The sequence below is a fragment of the Petromyzon marinus genome, unplaced genomic scaffold (assembly GCF_048934315.1).
Source record: "Petromyzon marinus isolate PM22_M1 ecotype Great Lakes invasive population unplaced genomic scaffold, UKy_Petmar_22M1.pri1.0 PM_G_Scaffold_46, whole genome shotgun sequence".
Classification (NCBI taxonomy): Eukaryota; Metazoa; Chordata; class Hyperoartia; order Petromyzontiformes; family Petromyzontidae; genus Petromyzon; species Petromyzon marinus.
In genome coordinates, this window is record NW_027422998.1 from 1,331,029 (window position 1) to 1,343,318 (window position 12,290).

The 12,290-nt window shown below is 49.0% G+C and overlaps 1 protein-coding gene across 1 annotated transcript; it reads left to right on the forward strand.

Moving 5' to 3' along the window:
* Nucleotides 1-5,736: 5,736 nt before the first annotated feature.
* LOC142917332 (uncharacterized) lies at nt 5,737-10,641 on the forward strand. Its single transcript, XM_076061968.1, has 2 exons — nt 5,737-6,167; nt 8,555-10,641. The coding sequence occupies exon 2, from the start codon at nt 8,718-8,720 to the stop codon at nt 9,762-9,764; it is 1,047 nt and encodes a 348-aa protein (XP_075918083.1). The 5' UTR covers nt 5,737-6,167; nt 8,555-8,717; the 3' UTR covers nt 9,765-10,641.
* The last annotated feature ends 1,649 nt before the right edge of the window (nt 10,642-12,290 follow it).

Genomic DNA, 12,290 nt, shown 5'->3' on the forward strand with positions numbered 1-12,290 from the left:
AGAATCATGAACATTTATTAAAACAGCAGTGTGCTCAAAATGCTCATTTAACAATTTCAACATGTACACAATCAATTCCAAGATTCTAATCAAAGTAAGTCCTATGTATCGTGGTGTTTTCATGCGTATCCATTATTGCGTGCCCCCCCCAAAAAATATACAAAAGTCTATTTTTATAATGTTTGCACGGTGTACAGTCTGGAAATTACCCACATGGCAAATTTAAAGCTTGGTGCGTGTCGGGAAGTACGCTAAACATTTTGAACAGACGCACACATTCACAACTTTGCCTTTGATATATATGGAGATTGGTAATAAATTGTTAATTTAACTACTTTCAAGCTGACTGATTGGAAATAGGAATAGCACTGGCTCACCACGGGGCTTGTCGCATGGTATCTGGGCACTTTATTTGAAACGTAAACCCCACAGTGTGAGAGTTAAATTCCTCGCAAGTTGCGTCCACAGAGACAGACAGACAGACAATGACGTTTCTAGGTAAGAGTAAGAAATTAATCTACGTGTCGAGGCGAGACGAGAGAGCCAAGAGGTCACCTCGTTAGATGGGGCGGCGCGTCAACCTTAGTCACGTGACTGAAGGAGTGTGGGCGTGCCGTGCGTGTGTGTCGTGTACTGTGTGTGTGTGTGTACCGTGTGTGTTTGTACTGTGCGTGTGTGTGTACTGTGCGTGTGTACTGTGTGTGTGTACCGTGCATGTACCGTGCGTGTGTGTGTACTGTGCGTGTGTACTGTGCGTGTGTACTGTGCGTGTGTGTGTGTGTACTGTGCGTGTGCGTGTGTACCGTGTGTGTGTACTGTGCGTGTGTATACTGTGCGTGTGTACTGTGCATGTGTGTGTACCGTGCGTGTGTGTGTGTACTGTGCGTGTGCGTGTGTACTGTGCATGTGTGTGTACCATGCGTGTGTGTGTGTACCATGCGTGTGTGTGTGTACTGTGTGTGTGTGTGTACACTGTGTGTGTGTGTACCGTGTGTAACGTGTGTGGCGGTAGTCTAGCGGTTAGTGCGCTGCTCTACAAACATGACGACCCGAGTTTGATTCTCGCTCACAGCCAACACCCAGTGACGATTCTTTAGGATATGTTTTTCAAACGAACGGTTGTTTGGGTTGCGTTGTGTTCTTTAAAGTTACTTGCAATTCAAATACAGGTGTGTTGCTGGTGGTTGTGATGCCAGACGATAACATTGTGAGGAGCAATGCCTGAATCCTTACCCTTGGGGTTCCTCATGAGGGTGCAGAGTCCTCCACTCGGGGCAGGAGACTGCCAAACAACAAGGAGTGGCTCTTATTCTGAATAAAAGAATGAAGGCGGCGTGGGAAGGTGGCGGCGAGGTGTGGGAAGCTGTAAGCCCCAGGCTACTTTGGGCTCGCCTCCCCATCAACAGGAGGCAGAGAATGGTGGTGGTGGTGGCTGCTTACGCCCCCACCGAAGATGAACATCAGTGGAGGGATGCAGGCAAGCCCGTGGATTCAGATTCCTTCTATAACCTCCTGTGACAGGTGTTAGCTAAAAGTGGCCCCTCGGGATAGAGTCATCCTGTTGGGTGACTTCAATGCCCGAGTTGGTCATGATGCTGGCACCTGGTCTGGAGCGATTGGAAGGCATGGGCCAGATCAACTCAATAACAATGGTAGGAGGCTGTTAGACTTCTGTGCAGCCTGTGGGCTTGTCATTGCCAACACGCTGTTCTGGCATCTGTGCATCCAGACAACATCATGGATTCACGCCGGGTCCAAGCAAGAACATCCGCTGGACTATATAGCAGTGGACCAGCGAATGCAGGCCCATGTCCTTGACACCAGAACCTACAGTGCTGCTGACCTCACTGACCATTAGCTTTTCATATGTAAGATCTGTGGGCTGGGTAAATCTGTGAGCAGGAGCGAGAGACAATTAAGCTCCCAAGCATTCACTACGTTATACACAACATATTTGCACTCATAAGTCACTTGCCTAATTGCCTCAGCAACTTGGTGTTTCGTATCGAATCTCATCTCAAACAATCGAAGGGCGCCCCTAAGTGGCAGCTGCCCCTGTGTGGCACAAGGTGGCCCTCCACCGGCCTGCACGTGGCATGAGTCTGTCGGTAGGGGGCGATCATTGACACGTCATCTACGTTGTGGAGTTTCCGGATAATGTTTTGGAATTACCACAATTTTGACCGTGACACCAACATGCAATGATCTGTGCGTTGTGAGTGACACAATACTCTGTTTTACATCCGCCGTGAAGCAGAACAGCGCATAATGTGGTGAATGTTACTGGGGTTGCCAGGTGTGCCTGTCGGATTTGAACTTTGAATCTCTGCAACAAATAAAGAATGCGCTACCATATTCCTGGTTCTTTCGGCAAAGTCACGTAGATAGAAAACAAAAAATAAACAAAATAAAAGATAAAAAAATGAAAAAATACAAATAACAAATAAAAATAATACATTAAAAAAAATAATTGATTATAAGATGCCATGGGTCGACTGACTCAGATGACTGGCCGATGCATCGCCTTTGCCCCCCACTACACACACACAGTGTGTGTACATGTACACACACTGTGTACATGTACACACACTGTGTGTGCACGTGTACGCACACAGAGTGTGTACACACACACACTGTGTGTTTGTATACAGTGTGTGTGTACACACAGTGTGTGTGTACACACAGTGTACACACACACTGCATACGCAATAATGTCCACGTTGTTGCTGAGTTCACACACCCAAGGGAGGGGGCAATGGAAAATGAAGCTAAATCAACTTAGACTCCATCCCCGCTCTGTGACGTCACCACTCAGCATGACCTCATCGGCATAAAGTGCCAGCGGGAGGTGTATCTCGCTAGTGACGTCATGTCACCAAGGTATTCACACTCCCCCAACCCCGTCCACAGTGCTCTTGATCGTGACGTCACCTCCGCTTGGGTCACTGCCGATATCAATCCAGTGGCAATCCTTATTTGGGCAAAGGTACGCCCAGTGACTGGCGGTTCATTAACATAATGTATCCGTTGAAGCCGTCGAGTGTTTATTGCGACAGGTTCAGCAGCCACACCCCATTCCTCGACGTATGGCCCGGGCTCATTAACATAATTTATTCAGTTACAGAGCCGCTCTTTGTGGGAGGGGCGTGTCTCTTATCCCGGCAGTGACGTCATGTTACCTGCTTACCCGTGTGACGTCGCGAGGTAACAGGAGGCTGCCGATCCGCGCTTGCACTGAAATCCGAGGTGAGAAATTCTCATCGTTGTGGTGGTTGTTGTTGTTTACCAAGGTAGAGCCTCTCTCTCGTAGGGATGTCAGTTGAGTAGCAGCGAGCATGGGAATCGATGTCCAGGTTGGAACTTTACAACGCGGGGCCTAGCCACGCGGGGCCTTGCCTCCTGCCCTCACCTGATTGCGTTCGCTTTAATTATCTCGCTTAAGTTTAATTTGTCTTCACCCGGCTCGCCACTTTGTAACTTTGTTTTATTGTAAATATTCACGCAGTTTTTATTTTCGTTTTTTTGTTAGCAGGCCAAGCCCGCTTGAGCTGCTATACCGCTCTTGTTATCAGAAGCGACCTGCCCACAACAACACAAGGTGAGGCTTTGTCAACGTGTGTGAATGTTTTGACTTAAAACTTTGGTGACTGCAGGAATTATTATTCTTGGTTTTTTCGGTAAAGTCATGTAGATAGAAAATTAATAAAAATAACAATGAAAATAAATAAAAAATAAATTGTAACTAAAGCAAAACAACTCACGTCGTTTTGATCGCAACACAAGTGGCCTTTATTTAATGTAATTGTATTATCTGTTATTGTTATTTTTTATCTACGTAACTTTACCGAAAGAAACAAGAATACGTGTGTCAATGTCTATCGGTCAAAGACGCTATACGGAGAGACGCGCAAACTCCAAATATACAGCAGGCGTCACGGTTGGGATCGAACCCATGACTTCCTGTATACCAGGTGAGGTAGTTAACATCTCACCACGGAGAGAGACACGCAAACTCCAGTTAGCCACGGCTATGTTCGTTGATCCTCAATTAATTACTTGGTGGAGTGAGAAAGCATTCATGCCGAGCAGATGAAGGTGGCCAGGCATGATTCTAGACACGTCACCGCCTGTTTACTCAGTGACAGTGTACAGTTTGTGTTTGCAGTAACGTCTATTAACTCTGTTGAACACGGAGGTTATATCATGACAATTGTTTACTTTTTTTATATGAATGTAAACAGGAAGTTAACACAGCACACACATGCAGCTGAAGTCGGAACTGTTCATCCCAGCATTTAAGGACATCTGAGCCTGGATTCACACCTCTAAGTTGCGATTGAACGTTAATTTATGAATTTCTGCACTACAGAAATAGTATTGTTTTCAACACCCTCTGCTATGTCAGCTGAATTTAGCTCTCATAAATATTCATTTTGTAGCCAGACAGCTGAAATTGTGTGCTCGGAGTTTTGGGTGAACATTCATTTTGAAGATACGAGGGCTTCCAGGCATGTTTATAACCATTTGCCCTCTCATTGTGTGCCATAACAGCCCTGTGATGAATTTGGGAAACGTTTTTACTACATCCTGAATATATGAATAAGTATAGACGTGTAAGTCACATGTGACTATATGCATTCCTCTGTGCCTCGATACTGACGTGTAAATGGTGTGGATATTATTTTTTTCTGTCTGCAGCTGACGCTTCCTCTGACGCTTCCTCCGCAGAATTGGTCTGATGGAGCAAATGCACTCAGCGCAGCTCGGTAGGACAAGTCAACAATGCGACCAGCATGCATACAGCACGGATCGGACTGGAAATTTGACACGGCACCAGAGAACTCGCACAGGAGAGAAACCCTTCAAGTGCACTGTGTGTGACAAGGCATTTTCAGATTCATCGACTCTTAAAAAACACCAGAGAACACACACGGGAGAGAAACCCTTCAAGTGCAGTATGTGTGTGAAGACATTTTCAGATTCATTTGCTCTTAAAACACACCAGAGAACACACACGGGAGAGAAACCCTTCATGTGCAGTGTGTGTGGGAAGGCATTTCCAGATTTATCTATTCTTAAAACACACCAGAGAACACACATGGGAGAGAAACCCTTCAAGTGCAGTGTGTGTGGGAAGGCATTTTCACGGTCATCTGCTCTTAAAACACACCAGAGAACACACACGGGAGAGAAATCCTTCTTGTGCAGTGTGTGTGGGAAGACATTTTCTGATTCATCTGCTCTTAAAAAACACCAGAGAACACACACGGGAGAGAAACCCTTCAGGTGCAGTGTGTGTGGGAAGACATTTTCAGATTCATCTACTCTTAAAAAACACCACAGAACACACATGGGAGAGAAACCCTTCAAGTGCAGTGTATGTGGGAAGGCATTTTCAGATTCATTTGCTCTTAAAACACACCAGAGAACACACACGGGAGAGAAACCCTTCAAGTGCAGTGTGTGTGGGAAGGCATTTTCACAGTCATCTGGTCTTAAATCACACCAGAGAACACACACGGGAGAGAAACCCTTCATGTGCAGTGTGTGTGGGAAGGCATTTTCACAGTCATCTGCTCTTAAAACACACCAGAGTACACACGGGAGAGAAACCCTTCAAGTGCAGTGTGTGCGGGAAGGTATTTGCACATTCATCAAATCTTCAAGTACACCAGAGAACACAGAAGCATCAGAAGATCCACAAGGAGTGGAGTCTGAAATCAGCTTGTGAAAGTCAAAGTGCCGCAATGTGCCCACCCCTCATGAAACACGAACCGGAAGAAAATCCCAGCTTGGACACTTTTAAAGGTATCGAGGTGAAATGTGAAGAGGTGATGGTGAAATCTGAAGAAGTGATGGTGAAGAGCAAAGAAGTGAAGGTAAAATGTGAAGATGAAGATTCAACTCCAAAATGGGACCTTCACATCGATGGAGGCAACGTAAAGCAGGAGGAGAATTCTGACTGTGAGGCAGAGCGAGGCAACTCCCAGCAGTTTGTGGAAGTGGAGGTGTGGGTGGACTTCCTCCGAGACAATACAAAGTCAAGTGGAGACCCGGTAGATGTGTAAGCTTGACATGATGTCGCTCCAATACATGCACCTTTGTCACAGGCCTTTAATGACAAGAACGTGAAGTTGGACACTCAGCTCCTAGGTTCAACCTGCAGAGTAAGAGCGGCCAGTCTTTGTGGACCTGTCTGTTGGGTAGATCTTTAACCAGGAGCGAGAGACAATAAGCCCCCAAGCATTCACTATGTTATTATTGCATTTACACGGTGCTTGCTTTATCGCCTCGGCAACTCGGAGTTTTGTGTCGTACCTCGTCTGAAACACTCGAAGAGCATCCCCAAGTAGCAGCTGCCCCTGTGTGGCACAAGGTGGTGGCCCTGCACCGTCCTGCATGTGGACAAGAGCCTGTCAGTAGGGGGCGATGATTGATGCGTCATCTCAGTTGTGTAGTTTGTAGGTAATCTTGATTCGAAGCTTTCGTGACCGCAGGATTCCACACTCTTGAGTTCTTTCGGTAAAGTCACCTCGTGGGTAGAAACATAACAGGTCACGGCGTTGAGATCACAACACAAGCAATCGTCATCAGGTGGGACAACCACAGCAAGAGAAACTGCTGAAGTAGTAGGCGCCTACTCCAGCAGATTCCTCTTATTGCAGCTGTGCTTGTCCCACCTGATGACGATTGCTTGTGTTGCCATCGAAACTCCGTGATCTATTATTTGTAGCGTAATGTTTAGAATTTGCTCAATGATTTAGAATGAATAGTTCATAATAAAGGTTTTTGGGTTAGATCGCGTTATTTATAAATGTGTCGTAACCCTCCACCACCCGACACGGCCAATCAGCAAAAAAAGTCACGTTGACAAAAGACAAATAATTCACTACTTTAGCCCACCGGTGTGTTGAAGAGTGAATCCACAACATTTACAGTTTGAGTAGTACTGTGACGTTTCGCTGGTAAATACATCCAGCATCATCGGGCAATTCGCCAGAATGGTAAAGCCCTCGCTTGCTCCCGGTTTTATATAGAGCAGCAGGGTGACGTCATCACTTAACTCATATCAGGTGCAGTGATTAGAGGCGGAGGGGGGTATTGTAATTATATAATCGATTAGTAATCAGTCATTGGTAATGATTAGTAATAAGTGGTAGATTAGTAATTAGTTGTAATGTGTGTTAGTGATTATATGCTATGTTAGTAATCCGTTAATTAGTTTGTGTTTCCCCTATAAGGAATTGTAATGTGCATTCATGTTCTTAGCTTCCTCGGCAAAGTGACGCTGAAGGGAAACAACAAAACAACAAACATAGATATTCTATTATTTTATTGCTTCCCCCCCAACGTGACTCCACCGAAAGAGCCAAGAACATGAATCACTGCAGTCACGAAAGCTTTAAATCAAAATGTAATGTGTATTATTTAATAATACGCTTCCAGGCCGCACTAAGCCTGTAGCTGTCAGAGTGATTAAAGTTATTCTTATTCCTCTCAATTTCAATGGATTCTCTAATTAGTCTTTGCCAGTAATAATTAGTTTTACACAACACTGCAACATTGTCAAAATCAATTAAGTGTCCTTGTTTACAAGCATGTTCTGCCACTGCCGACAGTTGTGTTTGAGATAATTTATATCTCTCTGATGTTTTTTTAGTCTTACACTGATGTTACGTCCCGTCTGTCCAATATAGCATCTGCCACATAAACAATTAATCCGATATACACCTTCTGTTGATAATTTAGGTAATGCGTCTTTAGTGCAAGATACTAGTTTTTGAATTTTGTGTACTGTACCAAATCTTACTGTAATGTTTTGCTTTTGCTAAACACGGGCTAATCTGTCAGTTACTCCTGAGATATATGGAATTTTTATTGTTTTAACAATCTGATCGCTTTCAGCAGTATTTGCGACCGTGATTTGGCATTCAGTGCTCTGTTAATTTGAGCATTATTGTAGCCATTCTGTCGTAGTGCGTCTTTAACGTGTTTGATCTCTCTCACTAGACTCTCACCATCTGACACTGTTTTAGCCCGATGTATGAGCATCTTGATAAGAGAGGATTTCTGAGCTGGATGATGATGCGAATCTGCATTCAGATAGGCATCAGTGTGCGTTTGCTTTCTGTAAACGCTGTGTGTTATTTTACCGTTTAGGCCATGTCCAAGCAAAATATCTAGGAATGGGAGTGTGTTATTCACCTCCATTTCCATGGTGAACTGGATGGCCGGGGTTTGTGCATTGAGATGATTTAGAAAATCATTAAGCGTATCTTTACCATGTGGCCAGACAACCAAAGTGTCATCCACATATCTAAACCAAAAAGATGGTTTTAACGTGAATTATTTGTCTTTTGTCAACGTGACACTTTTTTTTGCTGATTGGCCGTGTCGGGTGGTGAAGGGTTACGACACATTTATAAATAACGCGATCTAACCCAAAAACCTTTATTATGAGTTTATATAGGTAGCTCTGCTTAAACGCGTCTCTCTCTCTCCATCCATCTCTGTCTCCACTCTCTCCCTCTCCCTCTCTTCCTATCCCCTGTAGGTTCGGGCCCGAGCGAGTTCCTGCCGGGGATTTGGCTCTTCAGGAGTTGATTCCCCCTGTGGCTTTGTCGGCACGAGGCGACCGCGCGAAGCGTCAAGGGCTCCACCGGGCCCCAAGCTGCCGCCCCAGCACCACCGTAGCAGCCAAACCACCGGTGCTCGGCATGGCCTGTATGAAGGTCTTGCTGGACCGCATGTTGCGCACGGGGTACAGCGTCGTCCAGGAGAACGGACAGAGGAAGTTCGGACCGCCGCCCGACTGGCAGGGGCCCCCTCCCGCCCGTGGCTGCGAGGTGTTTCTGGGGAGGATCCCGCGCGACCTCTACGAGGACGAGCTGGTGCCCGTGCTGGAGACGGTGGGGAAGCTCTACCAGCTCCGCCTCGTGACGGGGCACGGCGGAGAGACCCGCGGCTACGCGTTCGCTACCTACGCGACGCTCGCCCAAGCCACGGATGCCGTCAAGAAACTCGACAAATTAGCGATCCGTCCCGGACGCCGCATTGCAGTCTGCATCAGCGTGGACAATCGCCGCCTCTTCATTGGGGGGCTGCCAAAGAACAAGAAGCGAGCGGAGGTGATGATGGCGATGAGCGGTGCCACGGAGGGCGTGGTGGACGTCAAGATGAGCGTCTGTCGCCGAATCAACTTCCAGCTATGGGGCCGGACCATCAAGGTGGACTGGGCCATCCCGGAGTGGGACACGGTGGCTGCGGCTGCGACAACGGAACACGAGGAGGAGAAGGAGGCGGCGGTGCCAGACCTGCCGGAGCCGGAGTGCACGGGCACCGGCAAAGCCGCACACAGCCTGTTTGAGGGCTGGGGGGCACGGACGCGGCTGTGGTGGGTACCTCTCCACCTGCGGCCCATGCCCATTGCTCTCGAGGCGCTGCCGGAGGCGGCCATGCTGTCGTGGGAGGTGCGGCTGTGGATGCTGTGCCGGACCGCCGGTATCAGCTACCCAATCTTCGAGCTGCACGCTTACTCGGAGCCCGGGATACCCGTAGGCCTCCTCTATAAGGTCTCGGTTCCCGGGATGGGAGAAGGCGCCGGCATCTTCCCTGCATTTCTGAGCTCCAGCGAGGAGGGAGCACGGGAGGTGGCGTGTCAGCTCGCCTACAACATCCTCAGCGATGCGAATCCTCTGAGAATGTGCCCAGCCTCTGCCGCGACACCGCCTCCCAGCCGCCTTTTCCAGGACCTCTCGGCGTAACCCGGCTCCTTCCCCATGACCCGGCAGGTGGTCGCCATGTACTGTACCTGCCCAAAAGCGACATGTACCCGTAGCGCATGTGTCCATTGCAGCGGCGTTCGTCAGACCACTGACGATGTTCTACCCACGAGCCCTCACTTAGCGTTCACTCTGAACCTCACGTCCATTGCGGCGTTCAAACAGCAAATTGTCCGGCCACTCACTCTCCACGTTCACGTTACCGCACGCTCTCCACTCAGCCATCCGCCCCCTTTCCTTTTTCCCTCGTGGGGGGGGGGGGACCACCCCTGACTTCACGTCGCGCCTCTCTCATTTGACTCATCGCTCCGCACGTGTCCTCGTTCGCTCCTTCTCACCAGACCACGCGCCGCTACCTCGCTCGCTACGCACGTCTCACGAAATGACTTTCCACGTTAACGTCTCGTCACTGTGCCGGCTCTTCTTGGCCGCGATTCCGGCTGGCGGCGTGACGGCGACGGAGAGAGATGTCGGCGAACGGCGACACGCCAGGACCCGGGACCCCACGCACGAGCCCCGAGCTCCGGGTCTGCTCCCCCATATATACCCCTAGGCGTGACCTTCCAGCAGGTTACACGAGAGGGCGCGGCCGAAGGCGTGGCTAGGCCCCGCCTCCGGCCACGCCCTCTCGTGGAACCTTCCAGCAGGTTACACAAGAGGGCGTGGCCAGAGGCATGGCTAGGCCCCGCCTCCAGCCATGCCCTCTCGTGGAACCTTGGAGCAGGTGACCGGAGTAACTCGGCTAGCCCCACCTGTTGCCTTTGCCCCAGATGCGCCTCCTTCCCTGATTGGTTCTTACCTCTGTGGCTGTACCCGTGAAGCCCTTGCCAGGCCAGCGGGTGTCACCCTGTCATGTCAGCAGGTGTCACCCTGTGATGTCAGCAGGTGTCACCCTGTGATGTCAGCAGGTGTCACCCTGTCATGTCAGCAGGTGTCACCCTGTCATGTCAGCGGGTGTCACCCTGTGATGTCACCAGGTGTCACCCTGTCATGTCAGCAGGTGTCACCCTGTCATGTCAGCAGGTGTCACCCTGTCATGTCAGCAGGTGTCACCCTGTGATGTCACCAGGTGTCACCCTGTGATGTCAGCAGGTGTCACCCTGTCATGTCAGCAGGTGTCACCCTGTCATGTCAACAGGTGTCACCCTGTGATGTCAGCAGGTGTCACCCTGTGATGTCAGCAGGTGTCACCCTGTCAGCAGGTGGCACCCTGTGATGTCAGCAGGTGTCACCCTGTGATGTCAGCAGGTGTCACCCTGTCATTACACTTTAATGTAAATCGACAACAGAATCCTTGAAGAAAAAAAAAACTCATTCAGGTTTTTTGACATGTCGACGCCATTTCGTTTTTGAAAATGCACGGGAGAAAAATATATTTTGTTCACATCGCATTCTGATGTCAGAACATTTGATTGTTTATCAAATTGAAAAACCCTTGAACAACTTTGCTGCACACGGAGATGTTCGTGCACCGCCTCGTTTCCACGGCCTCTATCCCGGTGCCATTTGTATTTCAGTTCTGTTCCTTCGCCTGAAGAAGGCTACTTGTGTTGTGGCCGAAAACGTCGTGATTTTTGTTGTTTTATTTTTTACCTACGTGGTGACTTTACCGAATAGAACCAAAGAGTACACATACAGCTGTTAAGAGTTTGATGTTTTATTGATTTTCAGTTTAGGTGTTTTTTCCGGTAATGTTTCTGTTAATGTTTCAGTGGAAATAAAGTCCTGAAAAGTCTCTCTCCACTCTCTCTCTCTCCACTCTCACACTCTCCACTCTCTCTCCACTCTCTCTCCACTCTCTCTCCACTCTCTCTCTCCACTCTCTCTCTCCACTCTCTCTCTCTCCACTCTCTCTCCACTCTCTCTCTCCACTCTCTCTCTCCACTCTCTCTCTCTCCACTCTCTCTCTCTCCACTCTCTCTCTCCACTCTCTCTCTCCCCACTCTCTTTCTCCACTCTCTCTCCACTCTCTCTCTCCACTCTCTCTCTCCACTGTCTCTCTCCACTCTCTCTCTCCACTCTCTCTCTCCACTCTCTCTCTCTCTCCACTCTCTCTCTCTCCACTCTCTCTCTCTCCACTCTCTCTCTCCCCACTCTCTTTCTCCACTCTCTCTCCACTCTCTCTCTCCACTCTCTCTCTCCACTGTCTCTCTCCACTCTCTCTCTCCACTCTCTCTCTCTCCACTCTCTCCACTCTCTCTCTCCACTCTCTCGGCCGAGCCTCTGCCACTTGTGGTTCTGAGTGTCGCACGCTTCGGATCCTTCTTGCCCTCCTCTGCGGTTGTGTGTGTGACCGACGACGTGTGTGGAGAGCTGAAGGGTAGCGGTTAGCGCTACGCTGCACCACGATCCTGGCGACCCAAGTTCGATTCCCACTCACATCCAACACCGGTGACGATTCTCTGAACCGGTCCAGGGCCTCCCCTAGGTCGACTCCGCCTCAAATGAATACCTGGTGCGGCATGTAAACATCGCCACTAGGGAGACAAAGGCCGCCGGGCGTGGTGC

Bases quoted from the DNA above. Each gene is read 5' to 3' on its own strand.
- LOC142917332 (XM_076061968.1), top strand. From the start codon at position 8,718: ATGGCCTGTATGAAGGTCTTGCTGGACCGCATGTTGCGCACGGGGTAC.